A 26,499-nucleotide genomic window follows, 5' to 3' on the forward strand; every position below is an offset into this window, starting at 1 on the left:
TACAGCTGGTGAGCAACAGAGCTGGGAGTAGGACAAAGTGTTCCTTTCTCTGTCTAGTGTCTTTCCATCATACCATACTTCTTTAAGCACCTAGAGAATTCTTGAAGCTTTCTCATTATGAGTATTAGTTAACTCATGTTAAATGTTTCCACACATATCCACCTGGTTCTCCTTGGTGTATTCAATGGTGATAGAACAGTAGATTCAGTGACTTTCAGATGTTATGAACAGGATTGTAGTGGCAGAGGAAGGCATTGAAATCAACAATTGATTCTTCAAGATCACGATCTTTCTTCCCGCTTTAAAAATACGGTAGATTAATATTGACACCATCTCCTACGTCTAATCCCAAGAGAGATTTTAATAGATGAGGAAGTGCCAGATCTTTCCCTGGCTATTAGTAACCCCTTTGGGCATGCTGGGATTCTGTTTTCTCAGCAAAGATTCTTAATAGTCGGTGGAAAAAAGTACTAAAATGATTTCTCAAAACTATTTTCTAAACCATGACATTTAGAAACTTTGAAAATGCGTCTTTTGTCGTGATTGAGAACGTAAGAATAAATGTGCCACACTGTTCACATGTAGTTGAAAAGGAATGAATAGTGGAACAAGTACTAGCAAAGAATCAATTTTCTCCAGCAGGTCTTTTGTAAGCGTTTAATAGTCCTGACCTTGAGGTTCTTGTTTGTTTCCACGTCTTCCAGTTTCAAACCCTGGAATTCTGAAGTGTTTTAATGGAGAGCCCTGGTATGTTAAAACCTAAATTCTTATGTTAAAACAAATGATTCTGGAAGACAGTTTCCTGGAACTCAGTGAATGTAACTGTGTTCATTTGGGACTCTTCACTCACTTTGAGGACATCTTTTCTTTCACGCTTAATGAGAGAGAAGTGTTAAATAAGCTTTGGTGATCTCTGGAGCCTGGGCAGGAGCTGAGAGATCAGGTAGAAAGGCTGTTAGCCAGTGGCTACAGTTGCTTCTTTCCAACATAACAGATGACTCAGAATTCAGATGGTTGTGCTTTCATCCCCAATTTCCATGATCACCTGAATTGAATGATCATTATTTCTAGTCTAAAACAAATGTGCTTTAAAACATTATTTATGATCTCTCAGTTATGGTTCTCAGTTACAAGTCAAGCCTGGAACTTTATGAACAGATGGAAAAAATAGATGCAGTAATGGAATATATAAATAACCAGATACCTTTTTCTTTAAGAGTCTAACCATTCTGCTGACCAACCAAGGGTATAAAATTCGAAGTGTCGAGTGTATGTGGAATGTATTTAATTTCAAATGTTTTCAGAAGATATTGATTTAGAAATAAGACTTGGATGTTTGAGATACAATTGATCTCTACCTATAGAAACGAAGTGTTTTTATATAACATAAATTGTACATCCTTTATATCCAAGGCAGGGTAAGTTACTGAAATTTCTTGGGTCTTTAAATGTCAACAACTGAACACACTTACCTTCAGTTATGTCACTGTGCCAAGGTAATATATTTATGCCTAAAATGTGAGAGTTGAAAATTCCAAAGTGATGAAAATATGCTTGGGTTATATGGTCCATATGATCCCCATATGCACTAAAAAATTATTTTGGTATATAGGACATGTATATTTTTCAAGTCTTTGTTTGGCAGTAAGATTTTACTGTGTTATCAACTTTGATGTTTCACCAAGATGTAACCCACAAGGTAATATATATTTTTAATTATTTCTGCTGAAGCCAACAAAAAATGTGCAGGATTAATAAATAGATTTTAAATCAATTTTGGGTTGTAGGGCCGGTCAGGCTAATTTTATTGTTTTTGTAATCTCGAGAGATGAAATTGGATAGACATAAAAGTAACCTTTCACCTAGCAGAGGTAGCAACCAGAAGGAACTAGTTAGTAATTTAGTCCGTAGTTGGTGGCTGCGTTTCCCTGAGCTGTCATCAAATATCATGTAACAATTATGCTATTCTGGGAGATATAAACACTGAAAATCCCATTTTCTGGAAGATCGCATGTGAGCCTAACCTGCTCAGATCTGTATCCTGTGTCCCACTATCACCTCCTTGTTAGATTTTAATTTCCCACATATGAACGGATAGGTGTTATCAAGGAAAGCAACTCTGAACCCGATCAGCTTTATTGTATTGAACTCCTAGACAGTAAAATCCACATTAAAATCTAGCTGGGAGAAAACTTGACATTGACTTCAGCAAAAATGGAAGATGAAGCCTTGTACCTGTTGTTCCCCTTTTCTTACAAGTCCTCTCTCCTTTTTGCTTCTGTCAAGAAAGGAAAACCCAGAATCATCAACTACTGTGCTTAAACATGTTCTCTGTCGGTTTACAATGTCCTCCTAAGAGCATGTATTAGCTGTTTTGGAAAGAGCACAAACTTGATGAGCTAACTTCTCACGTCGTGCCTGCCTCCCATGGGCCAACTCTACTGTGAAATCTAAGGTGAAACCCTCAGAATTTTGCCCTCCTCCAGCGTCCCACACTCCCAGTTCCAGGGTGGCTCCCTCACTCCAGGTTCATGCTCCCCAGGCATCCCATTCCCACCTCCCCTCAGCCTCAATTGCATGCCGTGCTTAGACTGCCCTGCCCTTTAGCCATTGCATTTGTTCATCCTACAAAAATGTATTGAGTGTTGACCACAGGGCTGACCCCAGATACTCCTTAATTATGACAGAACTTCTGTCCTTAGCTTCACCCACCACCCTGGGCTCCACCTAAGAAGGATGAGGCAACTGGTCCTCGTAACAACAGAGATTTAACGCACAGCGTTGGGGAGGCCTAGTGCCTTGTTCTAGAATACTTTAGATTAGAATGTAGTAACTCTGGAATGCTTCTTAGTCTCAGCACTTCATTACCCCCTGAGTTATTTTCATTTCTGAGCTATGATTATTGGTTTAGGGTAATGTAAATTTGTGTTCGACAAACCTAAGGGAGGAGATTATTGGTGTCTTTCTAGAAAGGTAGCCCTTACTTTCCCCATTCCTTGCAGTCTTAGAAGGGCCTAAATACTTTTTTTTTTTTTTTTTTTTTTACAAAATGGAACCACTTTAAGGCTTTTAGTTTACATTTGGCCACCTCAAAGTAGTTGTAACGTTAGGTTGCTCAGTTTAAATATTGTGGCTCACTGTTGGATAGACACAATCTTTACATCCAAACGTTAATGCATACAAAGCAACAAGGCATTGTTAAATAAAACAGCAATAGTTACTGCAAATTAGGCCTTGTGACTAATTACATATGATTAAAATTACTTCCCACATTCACATCCACAGTACTCGTCCACCATTTAACATCTCAACCAAAATGTTACACGTGTAAAACAATCACTAACAGGCAAAAATACTAAACCTGTATATTTGGTATTACAAATACACTTATGCATGAGCAAGGAAGCAATTCCCAGTGATAATCTACAGCTGCAGAAGCCTGAAAATAATTTGTAAAAATTGTTAAATCATTAAAAAATTGTTTGAAAATATACACTTCTTGTCGTAGACACCCACTGTACATATAACTATAAACATTGTTCCTTATATAAACAAAAAAGGAAACATATAATAAGAAATTTGGAAAGTCTGGACATTTCCTTCCCAACAGATATTGAAGGCAGTGTCTTTAAGACATTATACTGAAAGGACTATCGTATTTTAAAGACAAGATCACTGTCTCCATAGGTTTTTTTAAAAATTTACAAAACTGTATAGCTGTATTAATATAAGCACTTATTTTGTACAATAATAATGACCTTAACTTTCTTTTAACAAAAACTACAATAAACTACAAGTATCAAAGAAGCAAAGTTATCTGGAGTAGTCCACATAGGAGCTCTTTGGACTTTCTTTTATTATGCTACAATAGTGGTGCTTTTAGGATTTACGTTATTGTACTCTCCAATACAAAGTATGAGGCAGGGGTAGGGTATTCAGTACACCATTTTCATACATGTACAACATTGGTGGATGAAGAATGTCTCTTAGCAGTAATACTGGATGTAGCCTCTGCTTTTACCAGCTGCATACTCTAGGACTATTATATAAGGAAAAATCTCTCTTGTGATACTGGAAAGTTATTAGAATGTGCAAACTGATATAGTAGCTTTCATCCGCCTCTTGAGGGGTCCCACCACAGGAAAGCCCATTTAAGATGTTGGTAGGTTTAACAAAGCTGGAATGCTGGCACTGCTGAATTGGGCGACAGTTCTTCAGACCTCACTCAGAGCTGCAATGCATTTAGTACCTTAAAGCAGCTGACATGAGGACTTTTCACGAGCCTTCCCAGGCACTGGAGTTTTTCTGTTAATTTGCCGCACTAGGTCATAAAAGATCTCATTAACATTTATTTTTGATTTTGTAGAAGAATCTAAGAATGTACAGTTGTTCCATTGTCTTGCTAGATTTTAACCTTGTTCCTTCCCTACAACTCTTTCATCTTCCAAGTCATCCTTATTACCAACAAGAATCATTGGAACATCATCAGTGTCTTTAACTCGAAGAATCTGTTCTCTCAAGTCTTGCAAATCATTAAATGTGGGCTGTGCTGTGATGGAATAAACTAATACAAAGCCTTGTCCATTTCTCATGTACAGATCCCTCCTTGCTATAAACTGTTCCATTCCTGCAGTATCCAAGATGTCAAGCCTATACTGTTGTGCATCTACTTCAACTTGCTTTCTGTAAGAATCTTCTATCATAGGATCATATTTTTCAACAAAAATTCCTTGAACAAATTGTACAGTCAAAGCAGACTTTCCAATGCCTCCTGAGCCAAGAATGACTAACTTATACTCATGCATGATGCAAACTTGTAGAAACCTAGTACTTCTCACGCTGTCACCGTGTCCCTGCAGCCAGTATCACCCCCACGCTCCCTCCGGATTGCTACTCTCGACTCCACAGCAGTCCTGCCACTGCTGCCGCCACTCCAGCTGGTTTACACACCTGACTCTGGGCGAGGTTTGGCAGTGTCCGGAAGGGCCTAAGTTCTATCAAGAAGGAGTTCACAAAGTGGAAACACAGATCACGTTACTCACACACCTTCACACACACACCTGATACAGTCACTTTCAAGTAAAGCATGTGACAAGCCCATGGCCCACTTCCTGCCTCAGGATCGTTGACCCAATTTCATAAGGTTTTCAGCAGATGAATAAAGCCAAAATATGTTTTATTTTAGAGTCTCATTTAGAATCTCTTGAATACTACCAAACAGGTAAATGAGTTAAAAATTTAACTTCTAAGATAACCACAGCTCTAGATTCTGTATTGGGTAGAAAGCTACATCCAGTGACTTCTCGTCACTACCTTAATAATGCTAGACTATTCCAGTGGGAAGTATCAGTGATTATATCAACAGTTTCTTATGAAGTATTTGGCTGTGTCATCACGCCATGTATTTCAAATGGCTCATCCGAGCTGCAACCAGGAGAACACCCTGCAGTCAGCATTACAGAATACAATGGAATAATTTGAATGTCTAATAGAAATCTCAAATGCTCCACCCTGAACTGGCCATGATATATTTAAATTAAATTTCGAAGCTCATAAACAATTTAGAAAAAAGAAAATATAAAGATACCATCACAGCCACAGGGTAAATATTGTGATTCATTTTTTATTTTTATTTATTTATTTTTGAGACGGCGTTTTGCTCTTCTCACCCAGGCTGGAGTGCAATGGTGTGATCTCAGCTCACTGCAACCTCCACCTCCTAGGTTTAAGCAATTCTCCTGCCTCAGTTTCCCGAGTAGCTGGGATTACAGGTGTGCATCACCACAGCTGGCTAATTTTGTGTTTTTAGTAGAGATGAGATTTCACCATTTTGGCCAGGCTGGCCTCGAACTCCTGAACTCAGGTCATCCGCCCACCCTGGCCTCCCAAAGTGCTGGGATTACAGGCATGAGCCAGTGCGCCCGACTTTGTGATTTTTTTTTTTTTAATGTTTAATTTCTCAGACTTACAAGGAAGAAAGATGATTTGGACTCTGGTTGAGTCACTTTTTAAATGATGGTCTTCCTAAGTGGACTAGATTAATGTCACATCCGCCTAGCTGGTATTAGCCGATGATTGAGCTGATGACTTCTTGGAGAAACACAGGGTACGTAGGAGGAGAGCAGCATGATGGGTCAACTGTACTATACTAGGTAGTGTCTGATGAAGCAGTGCAGAAAATAAAGCAAGGCAATATGTGTGTATTTATATATATTGCTAAGTACATGGATAGTCCCAGACTCTGCTATAACTATATATAAATGTCCAGCTATAGATAGATATCTTTAAATGTAAGCATCTTTATATACACAGCTATGTATGGCTGAAGGCAAATTAGTGAGAATGTCCTGTCTTGCCTCTTCACTTAAACTGAACTCTGCTGAAATGATTCCAGACAAACGCCTAGGTTATTCCTAAAGATCTCCAGGGAAGCAGATATGACAGCCTCTTAATGTTTTTAAATATTAAGTCTGTTGGTCAGTGCTAAGGGCACAGCCATCCTCAGCTTTACCATTTACAGCTGTATGACCTTAAGCAGGTCTCTTCACCCTTCCCAGCCTATTTTCTTATCTGTAAAATGGGGATAAAAATAGTGCTTACTTTGTGCAATTGTTGATGCATGCCAAGCTCTTAGCCTTGGTACCCGGTTAATAATGGTCATTCTGTAAATGTTAGCTATTGTTATTATGACTGGGCATCAAAATGCAATGTCTGGCTATTACATTGCTCATTTAAATGTCTCCACAAGGGGGCCAGGTGCAATGGCTCATGCCTGTAATCCCAACACTTTGGGAAGCCGAGGTGGGCAGATCACTTGAGGTCAGGAGTTCAAGACCAGACTGACCAGCATGGTGAAACCCCATCTCTACTAAAAACACAAAAATTAGCCGGCCATGGTGGCACACACCTGTAGTCCCAGCTACTCAGGAGGCTGAGGCAGGAGAATCGCTTGAACTCAGGAGGCAGAGGTTGCAGTGAGCTGAGATCGTGCCACTACACTCCAGCCTGGGCGAGATTCTGCCTTGAAAAACAACTAAAAAATAAAGTAAAATAAAAATAAGCGTCTCCCCAAGGGCCCTGCAGACCACCTTGGAGAGCTTCCCAGTGTGCCAATCACTGCTCAAACTGCTGTTTCACTAGCACTGAGTCAGGGCGTGTGGGTGTCAGTGGAGAGGTTGTTTTCCATGGCTGTGGTTATTATGCATTGTATTCTCTTTCTTTGTTCCAACTTCCAAGGCTGCTTTAGGTCACAAAAGAAATGAACCAGAATCAGAAGGAAAAGAGCAAAGACTGGAGTCCTAGATTCAAGACCTCAAGAGCCCAGCAGTTTACAGAATTCTGGATATAAAACATGACCTGGGGCCTCCCTTCCAAATACAACAAACTCCTATCGATTAAAATACAAGATGTGAAGTTCTTAGGCCCTTTTTTGTCACCCTGTGCTCCTTGTGCATTGAATTATCACGTTCCAGCATTGATGGCATTAGCCTCGTGGCATTTTTTAAGCATTTCAAGAGTCTAGGTAGCAGCCTGTCTTCTGTGGGGGAGTTGCCCCCCTCAAGGAGCATGCTCCCAGAGGCAGCAAGCTTATGAATACTTTCTCCCAGCTCGAGTGATGCTTGACAAGATTGGCAGTCCTGGGCTTTAAACTGCCATCTCTGACATGCAGCGAGAGTCCTACAGATCAGAGGGACCTCCCACCAGCTGCCTTGTCCACACTTCATCACCCCCACACACACACACCCACTTTGCACTCTGGCCTGACCGTGTGATTTGTACCCAGGTGTCCAGGAGGCTGTGGTGAGCTGCTTGAACAAACAGACTCAGGAGCCTGCTGATGAGAACCTGTGCGTGACCAGCCGCCGGCCCCCACAGCTCCTGAAATCCTGCAATTTGGATCCCTGCCCAGCAAGGTAAGGGATGTGTGGCCTGCCCTGCTGCCCAGGGGCATGTACAGAACTGGGTGCATCTTTCAGTGGGCAAGACTGAAACACTTATTGTTACTCAATGTTTTGAAAACCAATTAGCATCAGTTCAAACTTTTAGTCAAATCCACTTAAGTTTAATTGAAACCAGGGCTTTGGAATTCCAGCCCAGTCAATGGTCGTGCCAGAGTCTGGAAGATACCGTGCATGCACATGAGCCTGTGGCATGGCTGGTAGGTGTGTGTGCCATGCAGTTGCTTTCCCCTAAAGGGAACATGAGGTGACCACAGACTTCATGGGTTCTGCCACCTTTGAGCCTGTGTCCTAAGCACTCACACTATAGTAATGAACTGGTCTGTGAATTGCAAAATATCAGGACCTGAAGCAATTGGGTGGTATAATTGATCCACTGTGAAATCTGTATGCACACAGCATGCAGATTCATTATAGCATGCTCTGGGTGTGTGTGTGTCATTCCACATGCGTAAAATCAATTAGAGCATTTCATTGTTCAGCCCTGCCTGGGTCTCATTATTATCCAACCTTGAGTCACAGCCTTGATTGAGTTCATCAATCCAATCACTGCTTCAGTCCATACAATGTTATGGTGTCTTGAGAAACTTGCCTTCTAGATACTTCTTTTTGAGCAAATCTCATCTATGGGTTTGGAAGGGAGACATTTAAGAACCAAAGCCAGACTTTCAAATCTGCTGATGGAATGAAGAAATGTTGCTGAATAGGGTCAGATCCTAGATAAAAGGGGGAATGCTGATTTCAAATGATAGTTTTTCTCTTTTTGCAAAGTGTGTCATGTAAGAAGCAGTTAATAACTGTATTGCTGTCAGGCATTTACAGTAGTTTGCTGGTCATGCTGACGCACTGTTTGTATTATTTCCCAGCTGGCTAGATTCCTTTCTTTGGGACTTGGAGGGTACAGATCATAGTCCTCCTGCAATCAGATGGAGGCACATCCCATGGTGACACTTCTGCTAGTCACCAGAGTTGTTCTGTATGATGATCTGAATGGTGAACAAGGGCATCCTGTCTTCAAATACAGAAGTTAAGAGGGCAACTCATGCCACATTCTCCAAGGCATCCAGAAAATCAGTCAGCCACTGCTTTGGAGAAGCACCCCATTGATGCTTCTCCAGCAGTCAACAAAATAGAGTCCAAGTCAGGTCCAGTACATGAAATCCTGAGTAACCTCCTTTTCTATCCCGCCCCACCTAGTTCCACATCTCTGTCCTAACTTCGCAGCTCCCTAGTTGTTGAGCCTAAGTGCATGGGCAAAGGACACAAACTTCTATTTGACTACAGTCCTGTCATCTAGGAAGAAGCAGTATCGATTCAGCAGGGAAAGCCTGCAAGGTTCTTTGTTAGGCAGCCAAGAGGCCTGGCTTCTCATCCCGCTGTCACCAACTAGCTCTGTGGCATAGGGCAAGGTGCCTGCCCTTTATGTTTCCACATCTGCAAAGTGAACTGGTTGTACATGATGATCTGAGGTCACCATGACTTGCTCACATGTCCCATGATTCTTTATTTCGGAGGCAGAAGCATTAAACAGCTGCTTCTGCTGTGTGCTAGTGATTGCTGTAATTTCTGTTCTGCTTATTTGCCATTATTTGAAAAACATGCAAAAGGGTCTTTCTAACCACATTCCTATGTTGTAACAACACCCAAATGCTGAGGCAGTGCTGAGGAGTCAGTGCCTGGGACTTGCTTAAAACTGCTGGGACTCGTGGTCCCCAAACCCTTCTCTGAGCAGCAAAAGGAATAAGACATGAGATTGTACTTCTCATTCTCAAAGTACTAACCATGGTTAAGTTAGATAAGGTTAGGTTATCCTGTGACCCTTTTGTTGACTCACAGACAAGAACTGTTGTTGAGCTGAATGTATTTGCATTTGCTCCAGATAAACTCAGTTCTCTGATTTCCCAGCAGCCAATTGTCCAGCCAACAGGCAAGACTTCTCACTGGGCACAGCCAGGAGTTTCTTGGGTCGACCATACACATTTAAACATTTGTAGAAGGTTGCTAATTACAACAATAAAGGGGACCAAATTATAATGGCCTAATCCAATCCCAGAGTCAAAATACATTTTCCTCCTAAAAGTGATATTTGTATAGAGGTTCCTTTCCTGTGGAATATCTCACTCTGATGTCAGAGAAAAATCTCTTCTTCCCTTCTCCTGGTGTTCAATGTATACAGAAGAGAAAATGTGTTTGGTAGGAGCATAATAGTGTATTGTTTTCTCACACAACCCACAACCTCTGTTCTGTTGGAAGCAATTTAGATCTTTAGTTCACAATTCCTACCCCACATGGTTCAGCGTTCCCTATACATTTTTGTGTATCTTCTGATGGGATATAAGTTTCTAGACCGTGTCCTTTGGGGTCTTGGTCTGTGCTGCTATGCATGTGTTTAAAAAAATACCATAGCATTTTCAGTGGGACATAACAAAATGACATTTCAAGTCTTAGCCGCTGGGCCTTTGTCTCTGAGAGGTCACGCCCTGGTTAAGATAAATAGCTTTCCCAGGCAGTCGTTAGTCCCACTGAACACCAGTTAGGAAGCCACTTTTTTTCTTGTATGTGGTCAGAGTTATCAGATCACATGGAGAATACCAAAGGCCCCGGAGGGCAAGTCCAATCTGTTTAGCCAGGCTTTCTAAGGTTAAACTTGGCTTCTCTTGACTCTGTGTGATGGCAGGGATTGTTCAGAAGCACATGTCTAACTTTAACCAGGTTTAGGCAGATATATCCTCATACCTGGTTATTCACGACAGGAAGATGTTTTCTTGAGCTGAAAGTATTCTGATTGTTCCAATTTGTATGTTTGTGTGCATGCAGTGCCTACATTTTTTAGAACACTTTTTAAAAATAGTTATTTTCTGTTCGAAGAGTACTAGATTTTAAAGTTCTTACTATCAGCTTTGTGTCCGAATCCTCCTTTCTATATTTCTGACACCTAGTGTAATGTTTGACACATAGCAGATGCTTATTAAGTGTTTATTATATAAATGAGTATGAAGGACCAGGGCAAAATTTATAGGTAGCAATGTTTGGACCATATTATCAATGACAGCTGGGAAGACCTCAGTGCTTTCTCTCCTCTGCATCCTCCTTATCCCTTCTCTCCCACCTTCCAGATGCTGTTGATCCTTTCCTTAAGCTTAAGGCTTTAAAAGCCAACTTAAAACATAAATGGCCACAGGATTGAATCTTTTTTTTTTTCTTTTTCTTTTCTTTTGAGACAGAGTCTCACTCTGTTGCCCAGGCTGGAGTGCAGTGGTGAGATCTCAGCTCACTACAAGCTCCACCTCTCAGGTTCACACCATTCTCCTGCTTCAGCCTCTTGAGTAGCTGGAACTACAGGCACCCACCACCACGCCCAGCTAATATTTTGTATTTTTAGTAGAGACAGGGTTTCACCATGTTAGCCAGGATGGTCTCAATATCCTGACCTCATGATCCGCCCACCTTGGCCTCCCAAAGTGCTGGGATTACAGGCGTGAGTCATCGCGCACGGTCAGGATTGAACCTTTTATGTTATCATGCATGTATGGCAAAGTATCCCCCAAGTAAGGATACAAGGACAAGGTTTAATAGAAAAGAGAGGGAGAGGTGGAGGTTAAGTAAGTTATAGGCATTACCCAGAGAGGAGTTTGATTGTCGGGAAAGATTGAAAGTAGTATATGGAAGACAGATGTTAATCCCTTCACAATTTTGCCTAAGATTAACCATAAGAAGTTAGGACCATTTTTGCTCGTGAGCTACCAGTGAGAATTTTCCATGAAAGTTAATGAGTAATTTGTGTGTCTAGAAGGCATATCATCCACCCAATCCTTCAGTGGTGAAACCATCTCAAGGGAGAAATGCCCAAAAAGGACCTAAGAGCTGTCATTCAAAAAGAAATCAGCCTCCCGTTCCTAATAAGGAGGTTTTCTGTGTTATTATTATACAAGGAATACATGAATAGTCTCATTCTTTAAAACTCAAGCACAACAGGAGTAATAAAAAAAAAAAAGGTACACCTTCCCCTTTCACCACCATCTTCTTCAGTTCTAGTTCCTTCTTATACCCAGAGATAGCCATTGTTAATGCTTTGCTACATATACTTCCAGATATTTTTCTATGAATTTATATACATCTAAGAACATATACAAATAGATAAAGCTTTTTCCCTTTGTAAATGGATCTTACTGTGTGTATTGTTGAGAAATTTGGTTTTGTCATTTAATATTATGCACTAAAAATCTTTTACATCCCTGAGACACCAAAATAAAAGAATCAGCACATTGATTTAGACCTGCTCTGTCACTTTCAGCTACCTGACCTTCAAGAGGCCATACACCTTTTGAATCCTCAATTTTCTCATCTCTGAAATAGGAACATAGTAGACACTCAGAAAAATTCATTATCTTCTCCTTTCTTTTCATTTTCAAACTAGTACTTCTAGTTTAAAAGAAAACATGATTTTTTAAAAATTCAGGCCTTCAATTGTATTAGATGTTTTTATTTACCTAAAGTCTTAATAATTAAGCTTTAGTCTGGGTGTGGTGGCCCATGCCTGTAATCCCAGTACTTTGGGAAGCCAAGGCAGATGAATTGCTTAAGATCAGGAGTTCAAGACCAGCCTGGACAACATGGCAAAATCCTGTCTCTACAAAATATACAAAAATTAGCTGGGTGTGTGTTGGTTGGGGGGAGTGCCTGTAGTCATAGCTAATTGGGAGGCTAGAGTGGGAGGATCACTGAACCCAAGGAGGTCAAGGCTGCAGTGAGCTGTGATGACACCACTACACTCCAGCCTAGGTAACAGAATGAGACCCTGTCTCCAAAATAATAATAATAAGCTTTAACAACTATCTCCCTGGTTTACAATAGCAATGACAAGAGCAGCCCAAGGAAAAGCAGAAAGTACTACCTTTAAAAAAAAAGTGTATGACTGTTATTAATTATAGCATTTGATAGCCACGCCAGTGTGTGTTGAAAAGATTTGGTAAACGTATGTGGAGGAGGGGAATGAAGTAAGCAATGAAAGCCAGATGCTGAAAATGAAGGAAATTCCAAGCAATTTCTGCAGCTTTGTTCTAACATACTTTTTAAACTAAACTTTTATTTCTGTGCAACAGAGAACAGCTGAGTGGTACAGAATAGATAAACAGGGAAGGGGAAAAAAGCTCGTAATTCCAGGAACACTACTTGGTTTCTGCCCTCCCCCTGCCCCAGCCCCAGTCTCTTTTCTCAGACCTAGGATGGTTCTTAGAACCAGCAAGAGCTATAAACGAAGCTTGAGAATCCCTATTTGAAAGGAGAGAGTTAAGAAACACGTCTGAAAGGTCACAGAGTCTTCTCTTTAAAAGCATACTTCAGAATGCCTATTTTATTATACACTAACAAAATCCATGTATACTAGCAGCAAATGATTTTCAATTTCAAATTTTCTTTTATATTAGCTTACAATGGCTAGAGCAGAGGGCGCTGCCTTTTAACACAATCATATTTTAATTTATTTGATGGAGCTTTCAAAGCTTTGCATGTTCTTCCCCTGTGACAACTTGTTTTAAAGGTTACTGTTTCAACATGCTCTTGAAATATTGGTTTATCTTCTGTTGTACCCCTAAATTTCCATACGCTGCCTTTTGGCTCTGTCCACACTAACTTTTAAGTGCTTAAAGCAAAAGTACACCAGAGCTCACTGGCATCCACAGCAATTGAGTCCATATCCAGGCGCCTTTGAAGAGTTCATGCTGTTACTACTGCCATCCCCCTTGGTAAATTCAGATGTATCTTACACTGTCTCTCTCTTTTCTTCCATTGATGGATAGGAACGTACCATAGCCTGTTCCTTAATAGTTGGGCCTGACTGGGCCAGTGAGAGTCTCTTTTGTTTCTCTAGTGGGACTGTATTAGCCCAGTGATCACAACTGTCCCCAGCAGCATTTTGACATCAACAAGAGTAAAGGTCATATGTTTATTTGCCTCAGGGCTAAAATCTTCATTTTTCCTAAAGATATTCCTTTCCATGTATGACCATCACCTGTTACATCGGTCTCGAATCTATGAGAAATAAGCTTTGATGATATTAGAAATCGCTTTGAAGCCGGGCATGGTGGCTCACGCCTGTAGTCCTACCACTTTTGGAAGCTGAGGTGGGTGGATCATCTGAGATCAGGAGTTCGAGACCAGCCTGGCCAACATGGCAAAAATACGTCTCTACTAAAAATGCAAAAATTGACCAAGTGTGGTGGCTAGCCCCTGTAATCCCAGCTGCTCAGGAGGCTGAGGCAGGAGAGCCACTTGAACCCAGGAGGAGGTTACAGTGAGCCAAGATGGTGCCATTGCACTCCAGTCTGGGCAACAGAGTGAGACTCTGTCTCAAAAATAAATAAATAAATAAATAAATAAATAAATAAATAAATAATAAATAATAAAGACAATTGCCTTCCATGCATATATTTAGTTGCTGCATGAGTTTGGGGTGAAAATCAAGGGGTTAGATCTACCTTCCCATCATGTCACCTGAAAGCATATATGATATGACTCATTCTAAAGAGATAGAAACATCAGCATTAGGAAAATCCATGCAGTTACGTCCTGAGAGGGAAGCTTTTCTGGTTTCTTAACATCTATGTGATTTGACAGCACGTTAGACCACATAATTCTGCCTAGACTCTGGGAAATGCCTTTATATAGACCATTGGTTAGAGTTAACTTTCTGCACAAATATTAAAGCAGAGAGTGTTTTTGCATCCCAATTCAGGAAAAAAACAAACAAACAAACAAACAAATAACAAGCATCTTTGTGTCTGCTTGTATTTGGTTGTCAGGGATGACTAGAAGACAAAACCCTGTCCTAAAGGAGTTACCAGTTAATAGATGAAGAAGATTTCAAAACAGTAACTTCGTGAATAGGGCAAGCATGGAGTTTGGTGGAAGCTTGAGGCTGAGAGAAGGCTTCCTGGAGGAGGCAATGCCTGTGCTGAATGGTAAGGCATAAGTAGGAGTTATCCAAGTAAAGAAGGAAGATGTTGCAGGCAGAAGGAAAACCATGAGCACAAAATGAAGGACAAAAAATGGAAGCAAGTGTTAGAGAGTGGACAGAGGTCAGATCCAGGAGAGTCCAGTATGCCAAGTTAAGTTGTTTAGACTTTATGTCTTGTGGGCATTGAAGAGCCACTCAAGGATATTAGCCAGGGGTGTGGAACCGTCAGATTTACTTAGAGAAAGATGACTCTGGCTGCTCATCCAAGAAAGCTAAACTGGTAATGGGGGTTAGCTTTTATCGTAGGCATATTTCCTTTTTCTCACGTAGAGTCAAAAATAAAGAGTGTGCTCTGTGTGATCTGAACTGTACCATTTTTTCATTGAAAAATTAATGCCCTCCTGGCCGGGCGCGGTGGCTCAAGCCTGTAATCCCAGCACTTTGGGAGGCCGAGACGGGCGGATCACGAGGTCAGGAGATCGAGACCATCCTGGCGAACACGGTGAAACCCCGTCTCTACTAAAAAAATACAAAAAACTAGCCAGGCGAGGTGGCGGGCGCCTGTGGTCCCAGCTACTCGGGAGGCTGAGGCAGGAGAATAGCGTAAGCCCGGGAGGCGGAGCTTGCAGTGAGCCGAGATCGCGCCACTGCACTCCAGCCTGGGCGACAGAGCGAGACTCCGTCTCAAAAAAAAAAAAAAGAAAAAGAAAAATTAATGCCCTCCTGTCCCAGGTATGTTCACATTTTGTTCGTTCCCATGATCAAGCCAGTGTGTGTTGACTTGGCCTAGCCACTTGGCAGGAGGAGGATACAGCCCCAAGGAAGGGTGTCAGGGCGTCATGAGCGATGCAGCTGCCTGATCCCTGGCAACCCTTCCAGCTCTAATATTCTGTGATTCTTTGAAGGAAATGATAATTATCCACAGAATTGAAACTTTTCAACAAAGAAGGAAAAATTAAATTCTAATCAGAAAAATACCTTGAGTCAAATTTAAGTTCCAAAGACAAAGCACCTCTATTCGTTACAAAACAGGAACTGGCTTTAACTATAAAGAGTCACGAAAAGTCTGCAGGGAACAAGACTTACATGGCCATAAGAAAAATGCAGGTGAAAGCATTGGGGCAGCAAGGATGGTTCCACATTGAAATGCTGAATGTTTTTATAATGCCTTAATGTTTTTATAATGTTTGTTTATGTGTAAAGGGATACACATATCCTGCATCCCTCCATTTAGAATGTTATGCCCTTTAAGATAATGAGAATTTCTCTTCCTTTAGTCTCCATTGAACAAATGTCTATTGAATGCCTGCTTTGTGCCAAGCATTGTGTGGGAGATACAGTAGTGAACAAGACCCACTTTGTTCCCTGTAGCAGCCAAAGCCAGAGTTTGGGAATGGTCCGGGAGGGGTCACTCTATTTTCTAAATCTTGGATGCCTTAAGTGCTGCTCTTCTTAAGACACTTATTAACTTAAACCTCCTGAGTTATTCACTGCACTAAGAGTTGATGTATCTGTACCAGTCATCAACCTCATTGTTCATAAGCACCATGAGAATGGAAATAGCACCAGCAGATAGCTTTCTCCTGTGGATATGGTGATGTAATATTGGAGGTTTATAGCTCAAAACCTTCCACCTTACAAATCAATCAACAGTACTAATGTGGAGTTTCCCAAAATAAATCTTTGTTTTTTCCTTCAGTTTTTTGCTTTCCCTACAATCTAGTGTTTCCAAAGTCCTAAAGTAACAATTTAAGAGCAGGCAATAATTTGGCTGATGCTTTGAAATGATGATTATTGCTTCCTAAGTATACAAGATGCCTTCTTTGGAAATTTTGAGCAGAAGGCCTCATGAACAATTTGATGAGAAGAGTTTTTCTATTGACCTTATAGTTAGAAATATGCTATATTACTATGTTCCTTAAACTTGGAAAACAAAGTAGGAAAAAGACCTGAGAAAGAGATAGAGAAAAAGAGATGTTTAAGCGACATAAAAATGAGGGAGTGAAAAAGAGAATGCTCTGATTTGTATCCAATAATCCGGCAGATACAGTTCAGGAATAGTTCATACTTCTGAAAATATTATTCCTGTCATGGCGCCAGCCAAGGTTAGTCAGTTCTTAGGTTATCTACTGCAGGTGCAGAAAGATCTGTCACAAAGCAGAGCCCAGCCAGCTACCTTCTTTTTCATAGTGAATTCTTCCTTCATTCATGTCTTTTCCATTCCCTCTTTCTCTTCATCATTTTATCTAGTTATCTTTATCCAGGGCTGCAGTGCACTTTGGTGTTTATGTCAGGGACACAGGAAACCTAAGGGAAGAATGATTGTCGCTGCATTAACACAGCTCCCAGACCCATAGATGCTCGTTACCTTCTCATGAGGCTTCAATTTTTACATGGGGAGTTGCCGTCCTTGAGGCCTAGACAGGCACAGACACGGGCCGTAGGCTGCATGCTAGAACAGCTGAAAGTGGTGCCTTCTCTGTAATTTACTGCTATCGACTCTGGTCACTGAGTGGGTAGACACAGACACCTTTCTGGCTGCCTAAAGGAGCTACTATATGATTCACACAGGTAGAAAGGGCCCTCTGCCCAAGTTGCCTGGAGCTTGACACTTATTCCACTAGTAGTGATGCTGTTAAATACCAAGCCATGACTTACTTTGATCATATATATATGCCTCTGGAAGAGATAGCTGATTGTCACCTCATCATGGTGTTTCTTTTTTACCAGACATGATTTTTCCTAATAGGGGGATCTTGGCAATTTTTAAGAATGGGGAAACTTCAGTAGGACAAGACCAAGAGGAGAGTTGGCAATGCCAAAGCTAAATATTCCCCACCAGGAGTAGAGACACTGCCTGGAAAAAAAGAAATATCGTTGGGTTTTCAGATCAGACAGATGTTGGCTTTCTCACTTGCTCTGTAGCATGGGCTGGTGTATTAGGCTGTTCTCACTTTGCTATAAACAAATACCTGAGACTAGGTAATTTATAAAGAGAAGAGGCACTGGGCATAGTGGCTCGTGTCTGTAATTCCAGCACTTTGGGAGACTGAGGTGGGAGGATCACTTGAGCCGAGGAGTTTGAGACCAGTCTGGGCAACATTGTGAAACCCTGTCTCTACAAAGAATACAGAAATTAGCCAGCCATAGTGGCATGCACCTGTTGTCCCAGCTACTCGGGAGACTGAGGTGGGAGGATTGCTTGAGCTCAGGAGGTCAAAGCTGCAGTGAGCCATGAGTGCACCATGCAGTCATGCAACTCAAAAAGAAAAAAAAAATGGAACAAAAGAGAAAAGAGTTTAATTGGCTCACAGTTCTGCAGGCTGTACAGAAAGCATAGCAGCAGCTGCTTTTGGAGAGGCCTCAGGAAATTTCCAATCATAGTGGAAGGCAGAGCAGGGGTAGGCACTTCACATGGTGAAAGTAGGAGCGAGGGAGAATGGGGAGGTGCTACACACTTTTAAATGACCGGATATCACAAGAACTCACTATCTTGACAAGAAGTGTGATCTTGAAATGAGCTGCTGTGTCCCGATGGCCGCAACGGCCTGGGATAAGGCAGGAAGAAATCAGGAAGCGTCTATGAATTGTGTTATTCCTAGCCAGTTGTCTCCTCTAATGTTTGCGGGAGGGAAGAAGGAGAAAGTGAGGAAGGAAACAAGGAACAAAGAGAGTAAAGGAAAGAAAAGAAGGAAAAAAGGAAAAGCCACATCATGGTAGAGATAAGGCACAGGGCATCTTGCCCCCATATCCTTGCTGACCTTCACAGGTCATCTTTGAGCAAGGTATGGCCTCCCTCCATACCTAATTAATTAAATACCTAATTAATTAATAAAATTAGGACCGGGTGGTGGCTGCCGGAGTCGCCTTAGGGACGTGCCTGCTCTCCGCCTTTTGCTGCAGTCCGTCGATTTCTTTCTCCAGGAAGAAAAATGGCATCCGTTGCAGTTGATCCACAACCGAGTGTGGTGACTCGGGTGATCAACCTGCCCTTGGTGAGCTCCATGTATGACCTCATGTCCTCAGCCTATCTCAGTACAAAGGACCAATATCCCTACCTGAAGTCTGTGTGTGAGATGGCAGAGAAGGGCGTGAAGACCATCACCTCCGTGGCCATGACCAGTGCTCTGCCCATCATCCAGAAGCTAGAGCCGCAAATTGCAGTTGCCAATATCTATGCCTGTAAGGGGCTAGACAGGATTGAGGAGAGACTGCCTATTCTGAATCAGCCATCAACTCCGATTGTTGCCAATGCCAAAGGTGCTGTTACTGGGGCAAAAGATGCTGTGACGACTACCGTGACTGGGGCCAACGATTCTGTGGCCAGCACGATCACAGGGGTGATGGACAAGACCAAAGGGGCAGTGACTGGCAGTGTGGAGAAGACCAAGTCTGTGGTCAGTGGCAGCATTAACACAGTATTGGGGAGTCGGATGATGCAGCTCGTGAACAGTGGCGTAGAAAATGCACTCACCAAATCAGAGCTGTTGGTAGAACAGTACCTCCCTCTCACTGAGGAAGAACTAGAAAAAGAAGCAAAACAAGTTGAAGGATTTGATGTGGTTCAGAAGCCAAGTTATTATGTTAGACTGGGATCCCTATCTACCAAGCTTCGCTCCCGTGCCTACCAGCAGGCTCTCAGCAGGGTTAAAGAAGCTAAGCAAAAAAGCCAAGAGACCATTTCTCAGCTCCATTCTACTGTTCACCTGATTGAATTTGCCAGGAAGAATGTGCATAGTGCCAATCAGAAAATTCTGGACGCTCAGGATAAGCTCTACCTCTCATGGGTGGAGTGGAAAAGGAGCATTGGATACGATGATACTGATGAGTCCCACTGTGCTGAGCACATTGAGTCACGTACTCTTGAAATTGCCCGCAACCTGACTCAGCAGCTCCAGACCACGTGCCACAACCTCCTGTCCAACATCCAAGGCGTAAAGCAGAACATCCAAGATCAGGCCAAGCACATGGGGGTGATGGCAGGCGACATCTACTCAGTGTTCCGCAGTGCTGCCTCCTTTAAGGAAGTGTCTGACAGCCTCCTCACTTCTAGCAAGGGGCAGCTGCAGAAAATGAAGGAATCTTTAGATGATATGATGGATTATCTTGTTAACAACACGCCCCTCAACTGGCTGGTAGGTCCCTTTTATCCTCAGCTGACTGAGTCTCAGAATGCTCAGGACCAAGGTGCAGAGATGGACAAGAGCAGCCAGGAGACCCAGCGATCTGAGCACAAAACTCATTAAACCTGCCCCTGTCACTAGTGCATGATGTGGCCAGGCAGATGACCTGTTATGTTGAAATTAACTTGCTAGGCAACCCTAAATTGGGAAGCAAGTAGCTAGTAAAAAGGCCCTCAATTATAGTTGTTTCTAGCTGAATTAAGAGCTTTAAAGTTTCTGGCATTAGCAGATGATTTCTGTTCACCTGGTAAGAAAAGAATGCTAGGCTTGTCAGAGCCTATAGCCAGAACTCAGAAAAAATTCAAGTGCACTTATGTTCTCATTCTGTGGCCATTGTGTTGCCTCTGTTCCTGTTTGTATTGAATAAAAACATCTTCATGTGGGCTGGGGTAGAAACTGGTGTCAGCTCTGGTATGATCTGAAAAGTCCTCTTCACTGGTTTATCTCATGATGATTACTTGTAAAACTTGATTTTAGCTTTTTATTTCTCAAATAGGAATAATACTACGTTTGAATTTAATAAAATTCACTGCAGGATATAAATAAATAAATAAATAAAATTAATACCTTTATTAATAAATAAAGCTTCTATTTATTAAGCACTTACAATATGCATGGCACTGTGCCCATCACTTTATATACATTGTTTTGCTTAATCTTCCCCACAATTTTGTAAGAGTGATTCCATTCCTATCCTAACTTTACAGCTGAGGAAACAGTCTTTAGTGAGATATCTTGTAACTAGCCAGTGGCAGGTCCAAACTTGGAACAAGGTATGTTTAATTCCAAAGCAGTTACTGAGAGCCCGAGGCTGTCTGTCCCTCTATCACTGTGTTTATAGATCCATCCATCATCCCGTCTGTCTTTCACACTGTCCTGGGTACCACGGTGTAAACATGGGAATGACCGCAGTGTAAAGAACCAACTGTAGTCTCACAGCAGCTTACAACCTAGTAAATATCACAAGTTAACAAGGTCTGCTTCATCTCTATCAGATAACCTTCATCTTATACTCTGAGTTAACGAGAGTAGGACTGGGCTCTTGGTGAAAGTGAGCATTTGAAAGACAGTCAAAAATTCATTAGAGTACAGATTTCTCAGGGCAGAGCCCAACACATAGGAAATGAAGCATGCTAAAAGAGAAGTCTAGTAGACCTAAAGTGAATGTGTTCAAGCCCACCACTGAGTTATTAGGCAAAAAGCTCATATCCTTAAAAAAATATAAAGAAATACTAAGACATGCAGAGATGCATCCTTTGCTTATAAATCAGGAAGAAGCTTTGTATCTTTGCTCTGCCACTGGTCTAGCTTATGCTTCGGTGATGCTTGTTCATGTTGTAAATTACCAGCACCACCACTCCCCCCACCACCACCTACCCACACACACACTCTTTCTCTCTCTCCACCCCCCCACCCCACTTCTCTTCTCTTTCCCCGGGGCAAACCTGGGTCCTTGCCTCCTTTTCTGTGCCACTCTCTTTCTGACTTTCCTGGTGCTTGTTCCCTCTCTCCCCTAAAGACTTATTCTCAGTCACCTTGTCTTTTGACTACCCAAATTCCCAGCTGACCCTTTCTCAGTCACTTGTACAGGGTATAGTCTTCTCACTTCTTTCAACTCTTTTTCTTCACTCTCCACCTCCCCCATCCCCATTCAATTCAACTCAGCTAAGAATTAGGAAAAGAAAACTACCTAAACTAATTCACACTAAGGTGTAAATGACTGATTCCTAGCCCTTCATTCCAGCTGTGAGAGCATGGGCTTCTGAGTCCCACAAATCAGGGTTAAAATCCAGCTCATATGATATGCTACCTCTTTGGCCTTGGGTGGGTTGTTGAACTTCTCAGAACTTCAGTTTCTTCCTCTTTAACCCCAGAGAGTGGTCGTGAGGATAAGTGTGTTAAGCGCTCAGCACAGTGCCTAGCTCATACTAAGTACTCTATGAATGGTAATAGAGATTAGTTTGGGGTTTTATAGGGTTTTTTATGTATCTTTGTAAGAAGCAGTCCTTGATTGGAGGATGTAGGTGATTTGTGTGCACTTTAGAAAACTGTGTTCTCACCTTTTTTCCTGAAGGAAAGACAGGCTCTGTTATAGAGGAAAGGTACTGCCCAGTCTAGACCAAGAATGCCTGGCCTTCATTATCTGCTTCTATTAGCTCTAATCCTTGGGAGGGTGGGCATTTTCTACTGGTTAAGAGAAAATCCAGCACAGTTCAGCAAACATTTGTAAAATTCTTACTGTGTCATAGGTTCTGGAGAAACAATAAAGTCTGGGACATAGACCGTGGGCCAGGCACTAACAACTTATTAGGAAACCAATATACAAACAGATTGTTACAAGACAGACCCATAACAGTCATGTTAGAGATATCAACCAGTGTTTTATGGAAACACAGAGATGATGGATTCACCTAATCCAGGTTAGAGAAGGTGACCTCGAGAAGGTAACCACTGAGCTGAGTCTCTTGTTCTTAGAGCTGGTAAAATAATTTTTCTTAAAAATCTAATCACACATGTTATTGATCTGCTAATTAGATATTCCCCCAGAGTCCCAATCCAGGCTTTTCAAGAAACCTCAGGGCAGTTTTGTGCCCTGCCTTCCGTCCCCTTTCAGTCTTCCAGGTAAGCCTAAAATTGCTTGATTCCACTGTGTAAGAGTATCTCTAGTTACTCTCCATGACCAGGAATCTGATTGATTTGTGTCCTGTAACCACATAATGCAATAATCACTATGCTGACTGTTAAAAATGGATCAAATTAACTTTTATTAAACCTCTGTCCCTATGGACAACACTGGAACTTGAAGCCTCACAATTTATCTATAGCTTTCCTGTGTTCTCCAAGGTGCCATGCTGCCTCAGACACCTTTCATAGCTCAGGACATATGAGAAAGATCTAGAAGACAGGGCAACGTATTTATGTTGCATTTCAGGCAATGGTGAAAAAGTATGGAAGACAGAAGGACCACATGGTTCATGCAATACCAATGACTTGCCGTCTCCCTCAGTGGTAAACTCAAGAATTCTTCGGTTAGAATGTTTTGCAAAGTTTTCTGAGTTCTGTGAAACTAGGTGTTATAGAAGTACAAGATACTGAATTATTAGTCTCTCCTTATTTCTTCTTTTAGGGCATCCCTTCATCCCTTGCCACATGAGCGATTTCAGAGGGTTGGTTTTCAGAGCCCCACTATCTGATCGGTCTTCAAAATGCTTGCTTATTGTACAGATGTCATTGGAAGATTTGCTTAACACAGAGAAACAGCAGTGCTACAGAGATCTCTCAGATGTGAAATGGACATTCAAGTTGTTTTGAAGTTTAAAAAGTAAAAGTGTCAGGAAATGTATACTCTGGCATTAGTAAAACCCCACATGTCAAATATGGGTTACTCCTTTATTAGAGTCAAAGTGCAAATGGGAGGACACCGTAGATCATTACTGAATGTGCTCAGGATGCTCTTTGAGAAATCAGATTGCACCCTTTTTCTTTTTCTTTTGGTCTTTTTTTTTTTTTTTTTTTTTCTTTTGAGACAGTGTCTTGCTGTGTCACCCAGGCTGGAATGCAGTGGTGTAATCATGGCCGACTACAGCCTCAACCTCCTGGGCTCACAAAGCTTATGTCACTGATGCACTTGCTAGGGAAATTCTCTCAAATTTAAAAAAAAAAAAAATCTTTGTAGATGGGCAACAGACCCCCCACCTCCTTCTACCATACTTTTCCTGCCTCAACTTTCTCCCTAGACTAGCATGCCAACAAAAATCAGAGAACGTGATGAGCAGAGTATGCACAATTTTAAGTTTCATCGTGCTGTAGAAAACCACAGAAGGAAATTGATGCAAGCAAGATATTTATTGATGTAAAACTACCATAACTAGACCATTTATCAATGCTCCTTTCATGAGAAAATGATGCCAAAATTCTAATAGGGAGGAGAAGCTGATATGGAGCCAGATCTCCTTCACAAGATGTGCCCCCACTGTCCAGTTTGACTCTGTGGCTTTTGGGGGTTAGGGAGCATAAATGGTAGGCCATGTGGTCACAGGTGAGGGGAGACAGTAAGATGACAGTCTGGGGGCCAGGAGTGCTTCCATTTCTCTCTTCTTTTTTCTGTGTTACCTGCTAGGTACTACCATAGGCCTTGGGAAGGCACATCCCAGGCACACCTAGAAACACCTTATGTGAAAATGGATAGTGTCAGGCACTTTATCTTTAACTCAATAGAAGTTGACAATATAACTGACCCATGGTGGAGTGAAGTGAAACCACATGTGAGCTGGATTGACCCTCCCTTGATCTAGAAAAGAAAAAGTGCTGTTTTCCAGCTCACCCTTCCATACCTAACTCCTCCAGGAGGGTAACTCTGCATGACAAGGTTGGCAACAGGTAGACTACTTTTTACCACACATGGGCTTACTGCAGTCATGTGTTTATATGTGTGTAGAAAGTGGTCCCATGGATTATATTCCTTTCTCTTAACACATACAAAAATAATGTGTTGAAGTCTGATATATTTGAAGATAATATCTTGCTACGTTGCTTTATTCTCAAATGTGTAAAATTCTCTTTCCATTGTCTCTCTGTGCAGAGGTAAACTTTAAATGAAAGCCTACCCCAACATTTATGCCATTTCCATAACTGTGTAATTATTTGCTACTTACCACATTTTGGGAGCCCCAAAACCCTCCTCTGTGAACAGACTAGTATCTGAAATAGATGCATTTTCTGAGTATCAAATGTGCCCACTTGTCCACATAGAACTCTCTCCATCTGAAAGGCCAATTAAAAAGGTAAAGTACAGGATGGGCGTGGTGGCTCATGCCTGTAATCCCAGCACTTTGGGAGGCCGAGGCAGGTGGATCACTTGAGGTCAGAGGTTTGAGACCAGACTGACCAACATGGAGAAACCTTGTCTCTACTAAAAATACAAAAATTAGCTGGGCATGATGGCACATACCTGTAATCCCAGCTACTCAGGAGGCTGAGGCAGGAGAACCGCTTGAACCCGGGAGGTGGAGGTTGCAGTGAGCTGAGATCAAGCCATTGCATCCAGCCTGGGCAACAAGAATGAAACTCTGTCTCAAAAAAAAAAGTGAAGTACAAGGAAGACTTCCACTCCAGGGCCCCATGCCCATGCCAGATAATATGGATGAATCACGTCACTTCACCAGTGAGTCCATGATCTTCAAGTGGCCTTGGGATTCCTTCACTTCTAGTGATTGAGGGATCATGGTCACATGAAGAACTTGGTGCACGTCAAACTCTCATCACTTCCCAGTAGGCTTTATTAGCACTATTAGTCCTATCGATACCAAAAGGTCATATGGCTTCATTCTTTACATTCCACAAAACCAGAATGGTAAGAAGTTTAGCTGACAGATGTGTCTGGAATCTAACAATTTGACCAATGAGTCTCCCTTAGTGACTAGGGTTGTAGAATCCCAGAATGTAATTCAGTTAAATCCTCCCATTTTATCTGTGAGAAAAGAGAGGCCAGAGGTATTAAGCCACTTGTCCAAATAGACACTGACTGGCAAAGCTCAAAGCCTGAAAAGTAATGTTTTCCAATTTCAAGCTCAGTGTTTATCATAAACCAGAAGAACCAAGAGCTACTTTAGTGATTCAGAATGTAGTGTCTAGAACCAGACTTCCCGAGTTCAAATTCTGGTTCCACCACTCACACTGTCCTTAAGCAAGTCACTTAACCCCTCTCTGTCCTCATTTGCTTATCTATAAGATAAAGATTTTTAAAAGTACCTATCTCATAGGGGTTTTGTGCAGATAAATGAATTAATGTATGTAAAGCATTTTTGTGAGTTCCTGGTTATTTAAGAATAGATTCTATATTTGAGTGTTTCAATTGATAAAATGCACTAAGAGCTGGACTCCTGTGATAGAATAGGGGACCCAGATGGTCACTAGACATCATATATTTTTCACTAGGGTAAGAAAGGATTTTCTTACAGCCCTGCTTTGAGAGGTTTTGTGCTTTCTCTATATCTTAGTCTTTTAAACTATGGAAAGGAATTGAGTATGATATGCAGTTACCCCAGGTAAAAATCTTCTGTGCTTCAAACATGTTCTTAACCATCAACAAGAAAAGCATTCCTTGCTATTTGAGAGTGAAGAGTAGAGGGTAAGAGGTCAGCTAGACAACGAGAGTGGGAAAGAAAGAAGATGGTTGCATTCATAAAGCTTGAGGATTTTTCTAGTAATTTAGTATAAATGAATGATAGTCAAGAAATAGGAATTCATTTGACCTCTGTGTGGCTTGGGGTAAAAACACTCTCCATGGTTTTTGTTTGCAAGTTGTGTGTAATCCGGTGTTCTTATTCAGAATCTAGTTGCTGGGTTGCCCCCACTGTTTCTGTTTTCCTAGCTGGAAAAATAGATAATCTGCTCTGAGGGT

At 41.6% G+C, this 26,499-nt stretch overlaps 2 protein-coding genes and 1 pseudogene across 4 annotated transcripts in view; 2 read left to right on the plus strand and 1 right to left on the minus strand.

The window, feature by feature from the left end:
- Positions 1 to 26,499, plus strand: part of ADAMTSL1 (ADAMTS like 1) — a 952,161-nt gene that overhangs the window by 763,881 nt on the left and 161,781 nt on the right. For all 3 annotated transcript variants that reach the window (XM_021927825.2, XM_021927824.2, XM_021927826.2), the window contains one exon: positions 7,784 to 7,913. In XM_021927825.2, the coding sequence (XP_021783517.2) occupies positions 7,784 to 7,913 (130 nt within the window). The remainder of the gene's footprint in view (positions 1 to 7,783; positions 7,914 to 26,499) is intronic.
- LOC103878308 lies at positions 4,187 to 4,820 on the minus strand (annotated as a pseudogene).
- On the plus strand, positions 18,754 to 20,635 carry LOC101004055 (perilipin-2). Its single transcript, XM_031654833.1, has one exon. It carries the CDS (start codon positions 18,846 to 18,848, stop codon positions 20,157 to 20,159), a length of 1,314 nt encoding a protein of 437 aa, XP_031510693.1. The 5' UTR covers positions 18,754 to 18,845; the 3' UTR covers positions 20,160 to 20,635.

Source organism: Papio anubis, chromosome 13, assembly GCF_008728515.1.
Source record: "Papio anubis isolate 15944 chromosome 13, Panubis1.0, whole genome shotgun sequence".
Classification (NCBI taxonomy): domain Eukaryota; kingdom Metazoa; phylum Chordata; class Mammalia; order Primates; family Cercopithecidae; genus Papio; species Papio anubis.